Here is a 23864-nt window from a genome sequence, read left to right on the forward strand (position 1 = left end):
GTGCAGACGGGATACACGCTTCTGCTTGGGCCGTGTCGTGCGAGGATGCCATTCTGCCTATTTCCTTCTGATATTGTTGCATCGAGTAGTCTCAACTGGCCTCTGATGCCTGTGGTGTTAAACTCAGGCATCCCATCTCCTGGATTTTTCGGTTACTGAGTTTGCAGGTGATATCGTTCTTAGGTTAAATCATAAGCAGGTCAAAGGAACAGCGTAAATAGTTCCTCTAAGTAAGCACTCCACACCTGAAAATATGAAATGTTACTGGAAAACGGAACCGGATGCCAATTGCTTGATCCTGGTGTTCTGACCTGCGACTTCTATTCCGTCGACTTTGTATCAGCTTGTATCTTTCGGGTAGGGTTTACAAATGTGCAACGTCTGAGGAGCCTCCTTCTCGTAGAGCTGCTTTTATGATCATATGCAGAGGGAAATGGTTCAAAGTTGAATCGGTAACGCAGCATGACGGCTGTCACCACCGAACTCGGTCGCGCTAACGACTGTAGTCTCCATGGCTAGGGATCCTGGATCAGTCACATCAGTTATCGATTATGCCGGAAAAAGTTACCCAGTTGCTTCGTTGTACCTGAGGCATCATTGTCACTTTGATCGGCGCATTCCAACCAGTAACACTGTATGCAGCATCAGCGCTGGACTTGTTCAATCCGAGCATCTGCTTTGAATCACTCACGAGTAAAACCAACAGCTGGAGCCACGGACTACTGTTCATAATAGTGATGACCATGCTCGGTGTGTGTGCAGTAAGGTTGGACGGCCATCTTTTTCATTCATAGTTTTCCGTCCAGGTAGTTGATTATGTTCCGGTGCCGAAAATCATTGATGGCCATATTTCTTTGCCGTCACTCGCCTGATAGAAATATATTACGTCTTCATTGACTTAACTTCGCGGTTTTTCTCACTTTTCCCAATGAACATGGCTTTAGGTAATCAAAACATCGGATTATATTGAGCGCCGAACCTGAAGTACCCTAATGAGCTTCAAAAAATAACCCACAAATCATTGGGAGTCCATCTGGTGATTTTCGGTAAATTTATTATTTATCAATACCCCACCACATTCTTAGTTTGCACCGGGATGCACAATATTCAGGAACAATCCTGTTCTTTTTTATTTCAGCCTACCTTCATATTCGAAGCTTACCTCGTGATCGAATCTTGCATTCCAACTTTCAACCATGTCTCTTCATGGCTATTGTGGTTCATATTCCATACAACCATGGACTAATGGTAGTATTGGACTCTGTTTCCTTGAACTCTACGTATCCATCCCTGTGGTATTACTTTACTTACTTGTGACCATCGTTTACTGTGTACTGTACCGACTCGATGCTGCTTTCGAAGCTTTCCCCTGCAAGATTTTCTGGTTTCGTATCACTATGATTGTGTGTATTCTGTGCAAAGGAATTGTGTTCGTTATCCTCGGGTATTTTCTACCACTCCTCAGCGATGCGTATGCCGCAAATGCCAGTTTCGAAATCGTTCACAACGCAGTCTCAATGTTTTTGTGGCTAGTCATGTTACTTTACGACTTCTTCCATGGAAAAACCATGCACTATTCTTCTCGGGGTCCGCTATTTCACCTGATTCTGTCTCTCATCTACTTCTACACCTGTGTGCTGACAGCGTGGTCTGTATTCCAGCAAGTTCCAGATCCATGGCGAGTTTATGCAGTTACCTCTCGAATACTCCACCTTTGTTTGGTGACTTTTCACCTCGTTACAAAGGTTCCTATCTCTTATAATTTTGAAGAACCCAGACGTAGGAATGCCAGATTGACACGAACAGCTCCGATAACGGAAGTTGCCGCTGTTGTTGCTGGTTCGGGAGATGAGCCTCTAGATCAGTCTGCTGATAGCCAACCTTTGTTGTCAGGTTCTTCAACCGTTTTATCCGTCGAGTCACGCTATCCTTATAACAGATGTCGATTGCATGGCGAAGAGAATGCGAGCTGCCTTTCAAAAGTATTTTTCCACTGGATGAGTCCCACCATCATCGCGGGCTACTATGGAGAGCTAGGTGACATATCCAAACTCCCTCCATTGCCTATACGTCTGAACACAATCGAGTTAGAGTCTAAGATAGCAGCGGATCAAAAGCTTTTCGGGAACAATAATGGGGATGAATCTAAGAGCTCTGTCAGAAATTCCTGGCCTTTCATCAAAGTTGTCTATCGTGTGTTTGGAACTGAATTCGTTTTTCTCGGCTTCCTCAAGTTTCTTTTGAGCGCCATCAACTTATGTTCACCTGTTGTCTTGAATTTGTTCATCCTGAGTCTTTCAGACAAGAACTCGAGTTACTCTGTCAGCTCAATCTGGGGTGGTTTGCTGGTTGCGCTGGCGTTCTTAGCTGCGTTAGTTGGGGCACATTATGATTATCGTATGGCCACATTTGGATACAAGATACGTGTGTCCGTTACTAGTCTTTTGTATCGACGAATTTTGTCCGTGCGCACCACCTCTCTGAGTGGCATCGGTACAGGAGGTCTGGTCAACTACTTGACGGCGGACGCGGACCGAATAGTCAATCTGGCTCCAAGTGTTCACGAGGTTTGGGCCATGCCGCTTCAATTGTTACTAGCAATAGTACTTCTCTATCAGCAGCTTGGTGTATCATGTTTAGTCGGGGTCGCATTTTTACTGATTCTGCTCCCAATCAATCGCCTTTTGGCCAATCAAATCGGGAAATATTCCAAGCGACTTATGCATTTCAAAGATGCTCGAATCAAGGTATGTTTCTTAGTTTTCTAGTCTAGTTCGTCTTATTCTCATATTATGCATTATGTTCGATCCACTAGTGGTCCATGTATTCTCTCAGACCAGATGTGTCCGGCCCACCGGCCGGATCTGGCTGTAGATAAAACGACTTTGGTTCATCTGTAATTTAAGTTTCCTGGTGCGAATAGGCTGAATTGAATTTCGGTTGCCAGAAAAAACGCAAATGCATCATCATGGGAGAATGCCCTTTGTTATCAGATTCAGTCTTCAACCGTGAAAGGTGGGAAAACCAACGCCGCCTCACCTCTGAACAGTGGTTGATAGAAACCATCCTTCCAAAATAATCGGATTGATCTAAGAGTCCTATAGCAGACTACATTTATCCGGTTGCGTGACAAAGACACCGTCATCATCATGTGTTCAGTTTAGGACATGCAAGTGCTAGACAGGTGTGCGACAGTACCGTAACAGGTAGCAATGACGCATATTCAAATTGTTCTACGTTCTCATGAGACTTGGAATTAGGGTTTTCCCGAACAAAAACGATCGAACATCCTCCGTTGTAGCTGTTCTGAGTGACATCGTGGAACACAAAACTTTGAACTTGTTAATAACATCTCGAGAAAAAGTGTTCAAGTATGCACCGTAGGATGTTTGTGAATGTACTGGACTAGATGGTTCCGCCCTGTCTAACGACTGCAACTATTTTGTGTGTGCCTGAAATTCCTCGAAAGAAATCACTAGTTTGTCTTAAGCGGCTCCAACGAGTGTTGGCGCTGGATGATATTCAACGAGTTCCGGACATATAGTTTCAATGGACCTTTTTGTGTGATTTCTCAGTGGCGTTTCACATGGACAGTTTTAACTTCAAAATGGGGATCTCTGACTATATTTGGCACAATCATTGACCAGGAAACGATTGTTGAAATATTGGTTTTCAGAGTTCACTTGTACAAGCTAACTTCAAAGCTCAGATGATGGTAGAACCACTAAACCATCAGTGAGTCATTGTAACACATAAGTGTACCAAATTATAATGCTTTCAACGCTTCTCATCCGAATACTATTCACAAAAATAAAATTTGTTCGTAAAAGGTACGAGAGAGGTCGGTGACGGATGGTTACATCATCGTACATGTCACTGGCCTGTAGGGTGGCTTGCTTGTTAGATGAACATCTCCCAACTAGGGGCTGTACGTCATTGGCGCTTGCACGCGCGTGCACTCACGCTACGTGTTTCGTCAAAAATGCAAAAATACTTCAGTATCAATCTTCACGTGATGGCTCTGAACGCGTCCCATTTTAAATTGTCAGGTTATGTTGTCAGACACTAGTAGGGCTATTGTACGGAAGCCGAATGATTAATATCGCCACTCTGCGTGGATCTTGAGAGACTTGTAATTGTGGTATGTAACTCACTCATGCAGCGTCCCTATGTGAACGTTTCGGGTGTACTGCATCGACAGATTGCGTTTTATGGGACTGCGTGGGCTGAAACAATCAGTTGAGGCGCTTTATCTACCTGTTTTGGTGTACCCTAATGACTTACGTACGCATTAACAGTTGTGAGAAGGTCAAAGCAGGTATGAAGCTTAGAAATCGCTCAAAATACACAATGAGGATTTGTTTCGGAAAAGGTAGCCCAAATGATGAAGAAGTGGTGGTTGTTCCACAAATCCGGTGTCGGATGTGACCTGGGCCTCGCGTCAGTTAATCTTAATCGGTTCTGAATGTATGCGAACCGCTGTATGGTGACGGTGTGATACCTGCATAATTTGCAATGTAATCTCCGGGATACATACAGTGTTGCACCATTTCCGATGTCTCTCTTGGAATTCTCAGAGACATGCTGAAGAACTATGTCCTGATGCATGAATGTATTGGTGCGAGTCAGAGGCCAAAAATTTTCATGACGTTGATCAGTTCTTGCACTTCTTCCCCTTCCTCAAAAATGAGAACAATGTGATTGATAAGGTTCTCGTTTGAAAGGATCTAAATTCCAAGCTTGTGGAGCCCGCCTAATTCTCTCTTCAGTCCGGCTACCACAATTATCAAACGAATCCCTCTTTGCTTGCCACTCTCAGTGCAAACACTTTTTAATGAGCACTCACCCCGGTCGGCTTTGATGGTCTGTTTCACCCATGTAGATGCAAATAAGTAGACAAGCACTGACAGATTTCACCTCCGTCCTTGGGCAGAGTGAATGAAGCTTCAACAGGACCGCCAGTTCGATGGTGCCCGAAAGAACAAAGACGTTTGCATCTTTCCGAAACCGCCGTACGTTCCAAGTTCGCCCACTGAGAAACTAAATATGGCCAGTTTATTCGTTCTTGAGAGCTTTACATCCAAAGATTCAAATGTCTTTTTTAGAAGATGAGCTGTCATCTGTGTCGTCGATTGCTTCGCTCACCAGACTTTTTGGCATGTTGCACACTCAGGGTTTCTCGCTTTCTCCATGCTTTTTACGGACCAAGCTTGTCAATGCGCACGGATGCTCTTCTTCATCCGACGTCTGACAGTTCGTCGAGTTGTGAATTGTACTCTCGACTAGCAGGAATACGTGTCCAACATGCTAGACGAACCGGATACAGACAACTAGCAACCATTCGGGCAGAGACCCTTAGTTAATTAGCTTGAAACAATGTTAGCACTTACATAACCACCCATGGCTTATTCCTGGCTACCAGAGTGGCGCATGAACCGACGGACATGTTATTTCAACAGCCGAACTTGTTTCTCGAACCCCGGGGTAGTAGCATACATAAGTAGGAAACCAGTCCGGCTTACAAACACGAGTAGTGTAGTGTCCAGATTGTTTCAGATTTCGAACTTTAAAAACTCGTATGAACTGACCGTCCAAGTTTGAAGAGTAACTCCGAAATGTCTGGCCGTTGCAGTCGAGTTAAGCGCAGGTATGACAGCTAACGACAATGGTCAGTGAGTAGATTCGTCAGTCCTTAAGAATGGGCCTACGAATATAGCTTTAGTAACGGGGCGAGGAGGGGAATTTTTAGCAACCTTATGAGTAGTTCCCTTCAGTACAACCTTCAACCTAGTTCTCGGCTACATAGACCGTTGGTAGTAAATATGGAATATAGTCGAAGGTAATAAAAACGTTTATGCGCATTTATCACTTGTAGTCCCCTAACATCATCCAGCACGCACACTTCGGAACGGGATTTGAGTAAGACTCATTCTTTCCCATATCAGTTCCATAGGCAACATCCCAATTACCGCAGTAAAGCACGGTATGCTGAGGTGTTGGTAAACTACACGAAACCGGTTTACTTGCTCTGCGCTTGGCTAGAACAGGCTTGAAATAACGTAGATTGGGCTCATCGGATAGCACAACCAAAGGACAGGAGGTGGAGAATTCGCGCCAGGTCGAATTGAAACCTCTCGGACGGTATATCATCATTTCAGTTTGGGACTGAATGTGGACATATCCTTACGGGTCTTTGACTCCGGCTGTTCTGTCATCGGCTCTATATTTTTACTCATTCGACTTTTTTGCATTAGGCTTTGATATCGCAGTGGGCGGAGAATCATATTTCTTAATCCTTTCAATGTGTGAATGTGTTGGTCCCATGAATGTGTTTAGGCCTAAAGGCGTGCTTGGCTCTTGCACAGTACACCGTGTGCAACCCTGGGACAAATGCGGCGGGAACGAGCGCACTACGACTAAACTTATCACCGTTCTAGTTATGTGTACTTTCACTAGTAAGGTCAAAGCACGATGAATCGCGTCTTAGTGTCCGTGTGAACGCTCCTGTTGTCCAATTGCCATCAACAACAGATAAGACTTGGCAAATGATGGACAACAAAAAACTGATAAGGATAGGGTCAAGATGACTCAGAGGCCCAACAGTCGATGTTCCAGTTTTTGATGTTTATGGTGTTTTCCTGGAGCCATCTAGCATCATCGGTGGGATAGATACGTGCGCACGGTCATTAGTGCAAGGTATTCAATAGGGTACCCATACGTGCAGTTTTTTTGTATGGTTCCTTGTGTTTTACTGAGTTGAAGAATTTCTGTCGATGCTTTAGTGTCAACTAATCCTTGCGAAAATGGCATGCATCCCCAGTCTCCAAGCTGTGATTTAGTGTTGAGAGTTTCGAGTCCTTTAGATAACCAATCTTGACCCTTTCACAGTAACCTGGAGACCTGATTTTTGCGGTGAACTATGTCACATTTTTTAGGTTATGTGGTGCAACTTACGGAAAGCTAATAGACTCCATGCTGAGTGTCTTGGTGACACCAGGCCTTGTGCGCTGCCAGAAGTCGAATTCTTTGGATCTTCACGCCAAATGTATAACACTGATTTGAAAGAAGTGCTCCGTAATAAATCCTTTGGTCCTTACTTAGCTATTTGAAGCAGTGAGGAACATGAGTTCACTTTATACTGATCCAGATGTCTTCGCACCAACTCCTTTCAAGTTTATCTACTCGACCATCTAATGCCTAATTTTTTGTGCAGCTCATGTCTGAAACGCTGTCAAGTATGACCGCTGTCAAACTGGCTTGCTGGGAGTGGTTGATGCGCTCAAGAATTTTGCAGTCACGATCTCAAGAACTTCGGGCTCTACGTTTCCAAAAGCTGTTAGACGCTGGTTGCGTGTTCTGCTGGGCAGCTTGTCCTGCTCTCTTGGCTAGTTGCACGTTTGTTACCTACGTCTCATTGGGTAATCAACTCAGCGCTCCCATCGTAAGTCAGACTAGTGTTCTCAAATGTACACTTCAAGGACATCTGCATCCACCCCATGTACCTGATTTTCTCTCTTACTGATGTTTAAAGTCACCTGTATCTACGGATTCAACGAATCCCGGTAATGTCTTGCTAGGTTTTTAAATTTATTGCTCTTCACGTAAATATGTTTGTCTAACCAGGTCGCTTTCAAATACTGTGATCCTCTATACCCTTTGACTTCGTGGCTTACACTGCAATAAACCTTGTGATAGCTCAGTGGCTAAACGGCGAACTTACTTACCTGAAGGTCTGCGGTTCGAGCTCAACCCGACTACTCCTGTCTGGGTTGGAGCAACCTGGCAGTATCTTAGCTCTCGTGCTTTCTTCGGGTGGCATGGCAGCTAGGTACCAAAATTGTGTTACAGCTGAACGATCTTTTTTAACTTTAACCTTGTGACAAGAGTTAGTCCTTTCACAACCTTGAAGGAAAAATCCCATTGGTAACAAGCTGGGGTCCTTGTCCTGGGTATCAGTATGACTGAAAACTTCATGGTAGGTGTAGCTTCACTTTCGACATCAATACACACTAAGTAACTACTAATATCTAAATGCCATACAATGGTGTGGAAAGAACACGTTATTAATAAGCACAATAAAAATGGAAAGGTGAAAACTTAGTGCAGATGCATCATTCCATTTTGAAACCGACTAAACTGGAGTCTCTGGCATCTGTTGACAGCATTGAAGTAAACACAACTGGACATAACATCGTAGAAGCATACCATCAATGGCATTGATCCAGTATCCGTAATGAACCGTGCAGGTAGAAACAAACTACTTTAGCTGGGTGGTCCGGTCAGGAAGCAACAGCATGATCACTCCTAGGATCGCCTAAGTGCCACGTCCTATCGGGCTGACGTTCAAGCAATATAGATGTCCAACAAACTAGATCCAAGGAAACGTAAAGGTCCAAAATCACGTAATTTAACCTTAGCCCATTTCATTTCGAGTTGTCATATCATGATATATTTGCTCCGAATTGAATGGTTTGGTTATTTCGGTTATCCTGTTTCAAAGATTTGGACCGCAGTCGTTGTGCGGAAAAATGTTTGAATAAACAACTGTAGACGCCGCGACGTGCTTTGACAGAATTCAAATACTGTTACGTAATATGCATTAATTTCATGTTTGCTGCACATTACAATAATCACGAATCTACCGATCAAGATTCCACAATCGATGCGTATACGGTAGTCAGGTTGCGTAACTGCTTCGTTTTTTCTATTTGTTTTGCCTTCAGTTTGAGGCGTGTTTCCTATCCAATTAGTAGATACACACTGTAGACAGTAAACGCATGGCAGTACATCAGTGCTAACACTTCCACAGTTCTGATAGGGAGAAAAATATAGCTTAATGGATGACAAAAGGAATCTTGCCACTGTGTTTGGGCATCTGCCATTCAAGTCATCTGGGAAGCCAACTCATTCTAACGCCGAAGATAGCTGAAGTAATCTAGAAAAGTGTTGAATAGTTCCCTGTTACAATAGTCAGTGTGTCGATTGGGGCGCTGAAACAGGATCCATAGTATGCCGACCATTTGCTTTGCGAAATTTCTTACATAAGCACCATTGAATGCTGGGTGTTCGGCAGATTTCAACCGTAAAAAAGTTCCTCACACACGTGTGTACCACGTCTCTCGGTCCAGTCTACGCATTTTACGCAACCGTGTAGCTTGTAACATGCATGCGTGTGTTGCCGTAGTGGTCCCCTGTGTTATGCACCGTTACTAATGTTGCTTTACTATGTTTCAACGAAAGTGAGCTGCTTGTCTTGTCGACAGTGAGGGAAGTAAACCTTCAGTCACATTCAAGACGCACAATGCAAGGTCGTTGTGCGTTTCGTGGCCCGATTTCACAGTAACTGGCTCCACTTCGCAGTGCAAACAAGTTTAATATGGAAATCATAGTTTCAGTTGGTATACGGTGGATGGATCTATCATATTTATTTGTTTGAGCTCTCTAATTGATTTACCACTGTAACGGTAGTGATTCTACATAGAGTTCATGTGAAGAGACATTGATACAATCAGCGAAGGGGATAGGATCGTGGATTAACATACGAATGACCGGGATCAAAAACGCACATGGACAACTTCGGACTGACTGCCATCCTGTGTCCTGAGAATCTGCACGCATGTTGCCCCCGAAATAAAAATGTGGGGAAAACGTTTCAGCCCGGTACTGCACAGAGTCAGGCCATAAATCTTCTCACTCTCGGAATCAATACTGAAAGTTTCGCACTCCCGGTTATAACGAAGTTACATATAATATTAAATATACATCCGCCTGTATAGCTGTAAACGTTGGACGTTACAGTGTTTTTGTACGACGATCACTGAACTTTTTACGGTCTCTTATTCAGTTTCCCAGGAATGGCAATGGATGTATTGAACACACTACCACAGGGATGAAGGTCAATTTCCCAATGAATTAGATTTTTTGAAGCAACAGCTTGTATAGACTTCTATGTCTTTACGGAGTCAAACATAAACATAGTCTCGTGCAGTGACGAATCTTCCTGTGCTTCCGATTGGTACTAATCACTTCTCTTTAAAATCCATCAAATCGTCTAGGCGTGGTGTCATTTCCGCGCACAGCTTTGACAGAAGAAATGCAAGGGCCCAGACACAGCGTACGCTCGTGCCCTGAGGATAACTGGTGTTTCCATTGCTAGTGACATTCTGGGTTGAAACCGGGCAATGTAATCCAGTCATCAGAGACCTCTTCGGGAGCACCGCCCACCTGGAGAGTACACAACAGCATTTTCTGCGATGTATGACTTAGTGTGCGGTCTTCTGATGGGAAGCCACTTCCGGTCGGTACATTGTCTTGTGATAATCTATCTTGAAGGGAGATGACGCAGACTTCCAATCCACCAACTGTTTTGCTGCTGCCCAATCAGGGAACCTCCCAGGGGTTGTGGAGCGAAACTCGCCACAGTTTGTCTTTAAGAGGGAACTACTGTACATAGTTTGTCTATTTCTATATGATGTAAATACTACATTTGAATAACCGTGACCAATGTATCATGTGCTTCCCTCATTTTCCAATGCAGGTATTCACCAGTCTTTCCTTATTTGGTATGCTCATTGGACCTATGAACGCTTTCCCGTGGGTCATCAACGGCGTCATCGAAGCGACCGTCTCTGTACAACGAATTATCCATTTGCTCCATCTTCCCAGTGGTCCGTTCCCACCAGAAGTAACAACGGTCCCGCTGGACGACTTGCATCCTCCCACACCATCGCGCAAACCAACAACATCGATCGACCTGCACAACGCCAGATTTTATTGGTCCAATCCTGAGAAGCCAGTGCTCACCAACATCACATTATGCATTCAGAAGGTTGGTCACTGGATCAGTTATCTTAGTTGTGCACGTCTAGTAAAGTACTTCAAGTGGTAGTATCGCTTTCATCTGTGACACCTTGTTTTTTAGACCATTACTTTGTATCACTGAACTGACGAGACTTCAGGCCATATATCTTAGGAGTTAGGTTCAAGTACCACATTCTGCCGTCGTACTGGTTGAGTACGCCAATGTTTCACCTACGCTTCCAACAAAAGAAGCAAAGGAAGGCAATGGAATTTGGAAGACGGCTTCTACAGGTTCAGTTTGAAAGTTGGCTTATCTCTCTTGATATTTATTATTTCTGTTTGATGTAAGAGTTCACTTTCGGGACAACTGCGCTAAATAGCGTGGCTCTGGAACACTAATTCCGCAGACGTGACTATTGGGTTTTGTTTACGTTTACATCTGTTCAGTGCTGTATCTCGTCACAGTTTTAATACTCGCTTCACGTTGGAGTTTCGAACCCAAAACTCTGGGTTCGTTTTCAACGCAATACCGTCCTGCAAATTTTCTGTGGGGATGTGGGCAATTGATGAGTGAAGTGGCATACTTCAGACCACAACGGTTTTATGGCTCGCTCCCGGCAGTATCTGCAGTAGTTCCGATAATATTGCCAAAATTCTTATTGACTCCTCTGTTGCTGGTCTCGTTCCTAATTCAGTACTGTCGCGCGTACCACGGTGTCGTATCTTTTGCATTCCAAAATCAGCTCATTCTGCATGAACGCTTCAAGTGACGACTTATGATTAATTCCGTGTGTCACTAATGACAGCTATTCTCATATCCACGTGGATTTCTCTGTCGAGCTGGGTAACGCCATGTTTTTTTTGCATTTTGCTTTTGGGCAGTTTGTTTTTGGTGGCATGGTTCTTTGGGGCCCAATCCAGTGTATGCAATGGTTTGCCAGAACAGGCATCAGCTATTCACTAACCAATTTTCCTTCATCTTCCGGTAGCCTCACGCCATTATTTCTGTTTATAAGAGCTCATCGAGCCAACCCTTGTCCACCACAATAAGTATTTATGACAGGAAAGACGGATTTTCAGAGCCCCCGCATATTGATGTATTATATATATCGTGTGCATAAATTATACTCTAATGACAGCTCGTCATAGGCTCCCCAAGGGCTTGCATGCGATCGTTCATGTTTCTCCGCAAATGCATGCTAACTTTATTGGTGATACCCAATTCAATTCGGATGACCGTATCTCTCAGGCGCCCGACGATACTATCCAAAAAATACACATCTCTCGATTGTCGAGCAGAGAAGGCTTTCGAATTACTACAGTGTTCTCTATGGCAGCTTTCACAAACTGTCTCGCCCATCGAATTCTCCATCTATATTAACCCTGTTACTTTTGCTTTTATTTTTAGTCATTATGTTCTGTTTCCGTACTTTATCTATACTTCTACACTCCACCATAACGGCATATTATTATGCTTGAAGCGTGTGGTACGATCAATAGTTAACTCAAGCAGCCTAACTATATGCGCACAATAAAGTTATCAGTCAGTCAGATTGTATCACTCACTCATACACTCATTCTGTTTGTTCAAGCGATTTCGTCATCTTTCGTTCATATATTTCTACCTACTTTCTTGCGTGAAGATAAGCTCTAAATGCTGACTTTTCCGTCTTTGTTCGCCCCTCAGGGTCAGTTGGTCGGCGTGGTTGGCCCAGTGGGATCTGGCAAATCTGCTTTGCTGCTCGCTATTTTGGGTGAAATGAACGCTTTGGAACCTTTGATAGAGGTCGTTGGTGAGAATCAATTGAGACAGAGGCCGCACTACGCTTATGTCGGACAGACACCGTGGTTGTGTACTGGAACAGTGCGGGATAATATAGTTTTCGGTGCTCCTTACGATTCGCTCTGGTTGTCAAAAGTCGTTTTTGCATGTGCCTTGGAGACAGATATAACTACATTTCCCCATGGCCTTGATACCGATGTTGGTGAAGCCGGTGGTAGCCGGTTGAGTGGCGGTCAACGTGCTAGAGTAGCGTTAGCCCGAGCGGTCTACCAGAAAGCGGACATCTACCTTCTTGACGATCCACTGGCAGCTTTGGATGTGCATGTGGGCGAACACATTGTGAAACACTGTCTGCTCGGCTTGTTGGCTGACAGAATTCGAGTTGTTACTTCACATCAGACTATGTGGCTGACACCTGAGGTAATGTCCTTAATTTTATTATCAGTCTTTGAATTGGTCTCCTGTCCTTAAGTGAGCTCCATAGAACACTAGCTTTTGCCCACCAACAGGCCTTCCTGGTCGGGGACCCAAACTCCCAACCATAGTTTCTATTTATTCCGCCTTGATCATCCCTGTGTCTGTTAGAATAAGTTCATTTGGAGGCGAGTAGCTCCAGATGGTTTACTGCCTGAAAACCTTAACCTCTATGAAGTCTAATTTCAATAACCTTTACCGACACAACTAATCAAACCACAATACTATTCGAACTCAGTCGTCAGTGGGAATTAATGTAATACGGCCATCTGGGCCTATGTAAATTAGTGGTCCCTATTGCCATCTGTGCAAATCCTTTGTTGATTCTCCCCTCAATAAGTACCCGCGCTCTAATTGCCGCTTTAAATACTTTACTAACCTTTCGAAGGTCACCGGTTGATGTAACCGTGGCAGCTAAAACAATTGTACGTCCTGTACATGTTTTATAACGGATGGTTAGATGTCTTCTCATAACAGTAAGGGTCATCTTATTTCGGACGGATTGTTTTTGGTCTAATCTTTCTTTTGATTGGATTTAAGCCACTTCAATCATCATCACTAGCTATATTTTCCGCACCGTTCGAAATCTAAATATGCTATCTTCACCACGGATCGTAGGATGGTCATTCGCCAGCGGACGTAATTTTGGAGTTGCAAAGCGGTCAAATTGTCAACCGGTTCGTCCCACGCGACACACCAAAGGTTTCTTATCCGATCGCCCAGATGCCATGTACCAGTGGTGTTAACGTACCTATGGTTGCCCAGGACGGGAAACCAGGTACACATGAAGAGATGCCGAACATTCCTAATGGTGTTATACTTCTTGATGCGAATATCGGCACCACGGGACAAGGGAGTGGTAGAGAAGTGTCGGATCTTCCACTGCTAAATCCACAAGAGAACGACTCGGAAGCGGTCGACTGGGAACGTCAGGCTTTCGGTGCCATTGACTCCTACGTTTACTGGTCCTATTTTCGTGCTGTTGGAGCTTTTCTCTCCATTGGCGTATTGCTCTCACTATTCCTCATGCAAGGTATGTCTTCTATTTTTGACTCACTTGGTCAAAGTTTTGTGGTCGCTTCCATTCATCGTAGTTAACGTATATTTTAACAAATCTTTCCAATCTCCCAAACATGTCCAAAACCTTTATATGGCATTTTCTGCGTAACGCGCAAAACGGTTATTGAATCCTCTGACCGTCATAACGCAACCGACGCTAGATTCATCTTAGAGTTTTGGTTTATGTTAACCTAACCATGATACATACAACTAACGGTCGTGGCGTGATCAGCCCAACCACCTTACTTGATGTGTGGGCAAGCAAAGGCAGGCTACTGCTAACACCTCCCTTCCCTATCTTTCATATGCTTTTTCTCCCCCCTCCCCCCACCCCATTAGTAATTCTCTCTTTGCAGGCCCATCCGTTTGGCCTGACAACCTTATTCACCTGTTTTGGCCACGACATCTGGATGTCAGCTAGCATCAAAAGCGTAAGGCATCTGGATGTTAATCTTCAAGACCCGAAATCCGATTTATCAAGTTACTCTTAATGTTCACATTATGAAGCAACCAGGACTACATTTCGCCCTTGCTTGCATACTAGGATCGCTTGAAATTGTTGTGAGCTGCCTCTCCGAACCACGCACTCAATATCCAAGCACATTTATCTTGATAACTTGCCCCATCACCCACAACTAGTTCCCGGCTGAGAAATTCTCGTAATCTAGAGGCCGCTGCGGCAGGGTCTACAGCGATCGGCATCGTCCTCAGTTATCGGTTAGCAGAATCCTTGCTTGACTAGACACCCATTGATAATCACTCCTGTATGGTTCGTCTGGCAACGTCCGTGAAGGAGTCTCACAAGCGGGAAACTGACCGCTGTTTGTCGTACCTGTTTACGTCCTAACCGACTATAGCTCTGATACCATCAAAGATGAGCTTTATGACACCTTGAATTCCCTTTTGCGGCGACCTACAACTTGAAATATGGTGGTGGTTACTGACGATCTGCATGCACGCACGTGTAGCGTATCTGAGACTCAATTAGTTGATCGATATGGATTCGACTCGGTACGCACAGACAATGGCGAACTACTGTCCTTGGTCTGGATGACCTCCTACCTGCATTGTTCAAAGATATGTATGAAAACCTCAGTCACCGCTTGTCTGATCTATTTGTCTGCATATGTAAAAAGAAGACCGTCCCAAACAACTGGAGACAACCGGTGCTAGTGTTCATTATCCAGAAAGGTGCCATTAGTGAGTACCGTAATCACTGGGAAATCAGCTTAACTCCAGTCGCCATAATATTATTGGACATTTTATAAATGGGGCTCGTAGTGAGTGTGATAACCACATGTGGGTCAGCTTGACACCGGTCGTAATGAGACTTAGCGTCACTTTCGCCTCATCACCTTATGGTAGTCCGTGAAGCATTGACTCAGGAGTAGCAAACGGAATTCCAACTGGTAGGGGCTGTGTTGAGCAAACCTCCACACTCTCAGGTGCTGGAACAACACTATATGTAAAAGCGACCCACAGTTGTAGTATTCCTTGATTTTCAAGGTGCATTCTACTCGATTGACCGGTATGTTCTCCTTAACACGCTTGTCCAGCAAGAAATGTCCTGGAGGTTTATGAACATAAGTTCTTTCTATTCTCAGACTTTCGGACGTATTCGAGGACATGGGGAGCTTTCCAGAATCTCTTTCGCACACAAAGTGATGTCCGACAAGGATGTCTACTCTCTCCAGTCTTATTCAAAATCCTGGTATTCAGATGGCTGCTAACGGAAGCCTTGTCGATCTGTAATGTGCACATGACATCATTCTCGTCTTTTGAGATGAGGATTACCTGATCACAATTATCTCGTCCTTTTACATTCACTTCGCACCCACAAAGTGTAAGGTCATGTTGTTGAACATGCAGTCACCGACCACACCACTTATAATCCAAGGAGAGGCACTCACAGTTGTGGAGCATTTTACTTATCTTGGAAATAGCATTGTTTCGGATTCAGACAAGGTCAGTGCATGAATCTCTAAGACTCGGGTCGCGTTTTCTAATTGGCGTCGAAGTAGCGTATCCCTGAACGTCAAGGATATGTATTAGGCCACAGTACGACCTGAAACGTGGCCTCTGCGAGTGTCGAAACTGAGACCCCTTCAGGTCCTTGACAAACGTTGTCTCAGAACCGTAGTTCGTGTAGGTTGGTGTTGGCGAATCTGCAACGAGGCAATTGGAATGTGATTGTTAGGTTGTGCAACGGGAACTTTCATCGGAGAATGTATCCAGGACCAGAAGCTGCGTTGGTTAGGCCATGCATTTATGCCGACCCATCGTATGCCAAAGAAAGTGCTGTTTTCCCTGCTTAATTCATGATGGCGGAAGCAGAGAGGTGGCCAACCCTTGAGCTGGCAGAAGGTATGCAAGAGTACAAAACGTCAGGATGCTGCTCACCTTCCAGGATAGGGTCCGTGCGATCCGCATTGCATAGTTGCTAATCGATGTCAGTGGCGTTTGGGTTGTCAGTTTCTATCCAAATTGCTCGAATTAGTGTCTGGAGGTGTGGGCGCCTCGGACAGTTTTGGTAGGCTAGCACTCAGTCCATTCCCCGTCCACTTTATTCTTTTCTTCACAATAAGACTTTCAAATAAATCATGGTCGTACGGCGGCGGAACAATAATGTTGCACAATGCTTTCGATGATCACAGTCATGTTCTCTGATGATACCTTGTTCGTGGAACCAGTTCGGCTAACTTGGTACAGCTGGTGCGTTTTGTTGTTTGCACGTGTTCTTATTCTAATCAGTCCACTCGAAGCGGTCTGAGAAAGGGGATCGAGCGTAGACTGATCTCGCCGGAAGCATTAACGGTTCAAACTAAACAGTTCATGGCTTCCCAGTGAACATATGCATATTAACAGTATTGCCACTAATTCATGTGTGAGGTGGAAGAATCGAAGGATTCCCTTAGGTGCCACCTTTATTTGCATTTCCCTGCAGCCGGTTTTCTCACAGTTTCTGTATTTTCACGAGATACGTCTGTTTCGAAGCACCTGGGCGTATGTGCTACACACTAGTTACTCATGTGTGTTGCTTTGACTGACCGTGAAATACTTCTCTTCGTGTGGAATTGCCATATTGATTTCTAATGGCCTCTTCAGCCACTGGTTCATTGGTTGCCGCTCATATGCAATTATCGAGGCTTTGTACACAGTGCTTGTTTTGGCTTGCACTAAGGCGACATTGGAAGTGTGAGTATCAGTCAAAATTCGTGTAGCTCATACATCACTTCTTAATCATGTTGTCTTCCATCCAGACTACCAGAGCAGTGCACCATTGACCAATTGTTATAGCTTAATCCTTAGTCCTTAGTAGCCTGAATCAGATTGGAATCCAGCAAATTTGGTCAACAAATTACTGGGATTGAACATGTTGTTTCACGAAAATCTAACCTTCTGAAAGTAACCAGTGTGCCAATCGACCACTTGTTCGTGCTTGCTCATCAGCTTTCTCAGGATATTCTCAATCCTGAGAAGCACTACAACACGTTACATTCTGATTTCGAATCATGATATTGATGTAGCCGGATCGATCGCGCGGCACCTTAGTCACGGATTGAAGGTGATGGATTTGATACAGTAGCAGATTATGTGGACGAGTGGGCTGTATGGATAAATTCAGGATTGGCGTATATTGCTCCAGATTCTCCATGCGCAGCCGCAGCAGTAATCAACACTTTCGTAATTCGTTATCAAGTCGGAGGCCAGTTGTCTTGAGATCTTATTCATCTGGTACATATTCGAACGGGATCCTGTGGTATGGACCTTCCTGTAACATTAACTGTGGTTTATGACCAGTTCGCGTAGCATGGGTGACTCTTTCCGAAATCAATCTGATTTACTTCAAAACTGTGAGTCCTACGTCCTCACCAGGCCCAGAAAAGTCCCGCGAGACACCGATGTATTGTATCCTTGACAGATACAATGGTTTGGATCTTAGTGTAGCAGACAAGCGTCGTACTTGTCAGTGGTTGAGCAAGCGTCGGCATAGCCTTCCGGATTCATTAAGTGATTTCGTCTTTGCCTGCTGATCGGGACTTTTTAACCGCCCTTTTCCACTATTTTAATCGGCCCGCTGACAACCGTAAGGTTTGTGTGTAATATCTCCCACTCTTGCGGAATTGTTTTACAATTGGGGTTCTTTCTGGACAAATTTTACTGTCCCTTGGCGCATGCATGAATTGTGACTCCATTTAAGTTAAGACGTGTTTTTTGTAGATCAAGTACTCGTAATTGTTAGGTTGCGATATTCTTTCAGTGCATTAGTGTCATACAAACCTAAAGAAGCACGAGGTCTATGCTACTTCCAGTTAGTCCAAACCTAGACAGAAGCAGGGAAAAGTGTAAACCATGGGCATCTTTTTCTTTTGGAGCCCGTGCCTTAGTGTGTGAGCTTTGTGTAGCCAAACGCCAGCAGCTACTATAATGTAATTTCGACCCGACCATCAGTGATACATCAAGTTGCAACCTCAGGTTGTGAAAGTGTCACCCACGTCCCTTCACTTCAGTGTTTCGACCAGCACTTCTGCATTACCGGTTCGCAGGACGAGCAGTCCCAGTGAGTAAGGCCGCTTTCTCAGTACGCCCACATCTGTTACCTTCTGTTGGGTATGTTACTTACCCAATAAGCGCAAAAATATCGCTTTACTTATATTTTTCTTGTACTTATTTAAGACCTGGTACACACCCTATCTGATGCCAAAAACAACTTTCGGGATTACGTAGGCTATATCGTGTCAACCACATCACGTAACTCCGTCCAATTATTTCTTATTTGCTACTTTGTTAGCCTTCTCCTTTAACCAGTACTAATTTAGTGGTTACCGCGCGACTCATGGTTAATGGTGGTTTGTTTCTCGCCTTCCAGCCTCGCGGAACGCCTCTGACTGGTGGTTATCTCACTGGGTTCAGGTGTCTTCCTCTCCAGCACACCGTCATCACTTTGGTCTACGAAACGTCTCGGTGGTGCGACTGGACTCGTTGTTCTTTTCGCAGGTGATTCGATTGCCACAAAGCAGTGTTCCGAAAATCTGGGATTATTTTACTCCTGCTAAGAACTACTCGTTCGAGGGTTTCTACCTATCCGTTTACGGAGGAATTGTTGGTGGTCATGTCATAGCCACCACCTTTCGAGCAGTGCTTTTTGCTCTGGGAGGCCTAGCGGCCGCTGCCACAATCCATGAAGGCGCCCTGGATACGATTCTACAGGTGGGTGACGGCTAGACAGCGTGACGCAACCAGTTGCACCACTGTGAGGGTTCGTTAAACTACTGTTTTTAGCCGTTTTGCTACCCATGTCCTCTAATTTTTATGTGGCCTTGTATCAGGTGCGTAACGGATCTCGGCGCGCTCGTCTCACGGTTGATCAATGGCCACCGGGAAAACATAGTTGTGGCTTGTTGACGGTAGTACAACTTTTTTGTCGGTTCTTGGTTTACTTCTCCGTCCACTATGGTATATCAAAAAGCACGGTAGCTTGAGATAACCCTTTCTAAAGACAGGAAGATGATTACAACCGTAGTTATAGAGCTAGCACAAATAGCTTATTATTTTAGAGCACTCGGATGTTCCTACCCTTCGCCATCATCAATTCAATGTGTATCATGATCACCATATTGGTTGGTAACCATGAACTTCAGCTAGCTAGCCAGTTGCGTTCAGAACTCATGCCCTGAATTTTGATCGATCTTGCCTAGGTTCACTATCTCAGTGCCCTTTCTTTGTTCGGGTTGTGCTATAGCTAGGTACCAGGGGAGATAACTGTAAAGAACTTTTGGCGAAAGAAATCACGAGTCCCTATCAACAGTGTCAACTCCAATGAATTCCGCAATTAACTTGTTTGGAAATCCATGGTTTCACTGCTTTACCTGATGTACACAGTACGCGAATGACCACAAGTTATTCCGGTCATTAGCCTAGGACCAGCAACTGGTGAACATCTGAAAACTTGCTTTCATCTGGAATAGAGATGTCCCTCATGAATATCTTTGTTGACTGTCTGCGCTGTGTTCAAGGCAACACATGCCAATGGTTGGATGGGGTATACATAATCTAAGCAATTTGAAGATTGACAGCACAGTGAAAGAGAACTGTGCGTTTCTGTTTCCATCGCTAAACCGCGTATCTAGGTTTTCTACAGTTGCCGTGTGTAAGGAGAATGCCTTCTGTTGAGGCCTCACATTATTTTTTCAGTGTTTATTGCATCGTGAATTACTCCATTTACTTAGTCTGAATCGTTGAAACTTGGATATTCACATTGTCCCCTACTCTATCAGTTCACCTCACATTTTTAATTGCAACAAAAAAGTTGGCCACTGGCAAATACGGACTTCATAACTGACTTCGTTGTCAGATTCCTGGGATTTATCCTCTGTTACCATTGCAAATCTATTTTGCATCTTTTAGTCGTTGTAACAGGCATTTAGTTGCGATGAGATACACCTCTTTTTCGTCGTCCTCTCTTTTACAGGCACGCGTTTCCTACTTTGATCGAACCCCTCAAGGTCGCATACTGAATCGTTTTTCCGCCGATGTTGGCACGATCGATGATTCGCTCCCGTTCATTCTGAATATTTTGCTTGCCAACCTGGCAGGTCTTCTGGGTGTAGTGATCATCGCTTGCATTTCACTACCTTTTCTGTTCTTTCTTCTCCTTCCCCTGGTCTTCATATTTTGGTCAGTTCAACGCACTTATCGTGGAGCCGCACGGGATCTGAAGAGGATCTCTAGGTAGGTGGTCGACGACGAAAAAAAACAGTCGTCATTTGGTTGAGTCAGGTTTGTTTTACTTCCATCGGGGTTTATTCTGAGCTATTGGTGTACTGCAACTGCTGGATGCCACGTTGAGTTGAGAGATTCGAGGGACCTTAAGTTGACTTTTATTCCCGGTGTTCTATAGAGTGCCTAAAGGTCTCTTGAAATTTGGTTACCTACGATGTTAGTCCCTGATCGTTCTTTCGGCTTGTTCACACGTTGCGTTTTATGGTTCGCTGATATGTAATACTTGACTTTACAGTTTTCGCCTCTACTCAGCGTTCCACCCACAACAGTTTTCATCTCGAACCGCCTCTTCACTAATCCACAGCTAGTCGCATATACCAAAATTATCCATCCCCAATTCATTTCTCCTGTTTGATTGTAACAGGTCTTCACCCAGGATGGCAGATGTACTATCCAACACAGATTATATAAGATGCCAATACTTTAAGCTACGTTCTCGCACTTCGAGCACTCTTGGCTTCATCTTAAAACCTTTTCTCTTACGAGTGATTTTGAGGACATAGATCTCTATACTTAATTTTCTTATGCACCCATCCCTGCATTTTAGTTTTACCATTGACTGGACAACGAGACATGCTTTGGTTGTTGTCCGTGTGTCAAACAGTGCCCTGTTCCTTGAGTCACTTGGCAATACCAGCGACATTTTCCTCCTCACTAGCGCGATACACCAGAGTCATAAATTACTCTCGATCTCTCCAGTCAGCACACTTTTCTTTCTAGATTGGATAAGAATATCTCTAATGGAATTCGGCACATTCATAAACCTTTGGACTCGAAGACGTTCTCTCTATTGGAAGCCACTTTTCAAGCTGATTTCTCCAAAAACCACATTTCTCACCGGATGAAAACGCTAGAGAATATCACTGGCAGATGAACGAATTTTACTGCTAACATACACGTGCAAAAACCGGTTTCTCCGAGTTTGCTGCCCACACTCTAACTTGCTGTTGACTAATAGTGTTCACGACTCATCTCAGATTACGGTTCATGAGCAGCTTTACCAAACAAAAATGTCACAGCATTCTGTCTATCTGAAACAAATTAGTGCTTCAGGCTCGTTTTCGTTAACTGCAAGGGAAGTGACCTAGTGAGTTCTTTACTGGACCGCAACTGGTTAGCGTTCTTCACAGATTTCTCTGTCGACCGTCATTTATAAGCCGCAGCAATTCAAGTGTAAGGTTTGTCGTCTAGTATGCCCTTTTTCCACCAACCTGCAGTTCGGTGCGACATTAGACCTTCTGCTATTCAGGAGAATGTCGGTAGCCCAGCTAGTGCAGATGGCCTTCGCTGAGCGAAACAATTTTACCGCAAACGTTCCATCAGTCGAGGTGACACCATGAGCGCGTTGTTAGGGATTGTAGCGATGGGTCGGTATTTATACGCCAAGTAGTGTTGCGTTTGTACTAGTCGGGGCTTACCTTCTGTCACGATTTGTCGTTCGGTCGGTTGGTTTCATTGGTTGCTCCGCTAACCTGTGTCCTGATTGATCGGTCACCACGTGAACTTCGGGCTTGTTTTCCCCTACTTTCGCCCTCTCGTTGGTGCTGGAGTGACCTGTATCTTTGACCCTCCAGTTTCCAGTTCGTGATCTTTGCTGATCTCACTCCAAGGCGTTTCTTGGTTCGTTAATCCGATATTCGGCTCTCGTCGAGTATTCCGATTGAAATATTGGTTCTGTGCTCGTAGTGATACGTAAAGGTGGATGGCGAATGGGTCTCTAGCAATCATCCAGTGAACCACAAGAACAGTTACGTTCAAGAGAAATACCGAAGAATGCCATCTATCAAAAGTATTCCAAAACAATGGATATCCAAGGGATTGCATCAAAAGAAGCTTGAAGAAGACAGCTCAACAACAGCAACCGCAAGAACAAGCGACCGGACGCGTGGTTTTTACCTTACATAAAGAATGCATCTGAACTTGCAGCCAGATTATTAGTTAGAAAAGGAATCCTCGTTACACACAAACCCAATGCTACTTTATGGAAAACGGTCTCAAGACCGGAGGAAAACCAACAGGAACGATTTGATGCATCAAATCAACTGCAACGGGTTTCACGTTGAACAAACTGCCGGGAAATTATGCACATTAATAAAGGAGCACAACACGACCGTCAAGAGACTAGACCCTCTATCCTTCATATCCACACAGGACGACCGAGGTCTCAAATTCAATCTGGAAAACTCGAAAATCTTGGCATACGGGGACACGAGGCACAAGGGAATTTCCGGAAGCATTGTACCCCTCGATGGACTTGATCAACCGACGCATCCAACTAGATCCAGTTTACGAATCACTACGAGCAAAGTACCAATATTTCAACCGGAATACTCAGCGAGAGCCGAATATCGGGTTGACAAACCAAGAAACTTCTCGGAGTCGGATCAACAAAGATCACGAACTGAAACCCAGAGAGGTCAAAGACATGGATCACTCCAGTACCGACCAGAGTACGAAAGTAGGGGAAACCAAGTTCAAATAACGGTTACATTATGCCACTAGGGAAGAGCGCACCCACGTCAAAGTGATCTCCAAACAGACTCAACTGCACAGCTAGTTACCAGAATGCCAAGCCATCATATGACCACTGGTCTGTGCTTGAGTTTCAGTTCTATCATCAAGTTTCATTTGAAAAACAAGCTGCTAAACTCTGTCGTCAGCTTCTACCTTCGTTCAGCTGCGTTCGCATGTCGGGAACGGTAAATTTTGTACAAAAAACCGTGTCACTAGGGATACCTGAATCCACTTTATGTGAATAGTTGTTGAGGGAAGTCGCGCCAAGTGCACTTTCGTCACTTTCAGCTACAACTGTTCACCTTGTTGGCTAATAGCACTCCTCCCAGGGCCTTTAAGCCAGTCACTAGTGCAAAAGTTCTCAGGATCTGTGTCGACCCTATCAACCACAACTCTGAATGCAAAAGAAACTCAAACAGTCTGGACTGTTTCGAACTGTGGAGTATTTCTG

The 23864-nt window shown here is 44.4% G+C and overlaps 1 protein-coding gene across 1 annotated transcript; it reads left to right on the forward strand.

The window, feature by feature from the left end:
* Positions 1 to 972: 972 nt before the first annotated feature.
* On the forward strand, positions 973 to 23379 carry T265_14121 (hypothetical protein; the record flags this gene model as incomplete). The annotated part of the gene is made up of 8 exons (XM_009172139.1): positions 973 to 2747; positions 7214 to 7441; positions 10538 to 10828; positions 12488 to 13003; positions 13676 to 14090; positions 18987 to 19327; positions 20589 to 20848; positions 23051 to 23379. Coding segments are annotated over 8 exons (3930 nt in total), but the record flags the coding sequence as incomplete, so codon positions are not given.
* Positions 23380 to 23864: the final 485 nt, after the last annotated feature.

This window comes from Opisthorchis viverrini (assembly GCF_000715545.1).
Source record: "Opisthorchis viverrini unplaced genomic scaffold opera_v5_145, whole genome shotgun sequence".
NCBI classification, from domain to species: Eukaryota; Metazoa; Platyhelminthes; class Trematoda; order Opisthorchiida; family Opisthorchiidae; genus Opisthorchis; species Opisthorchis viverrini.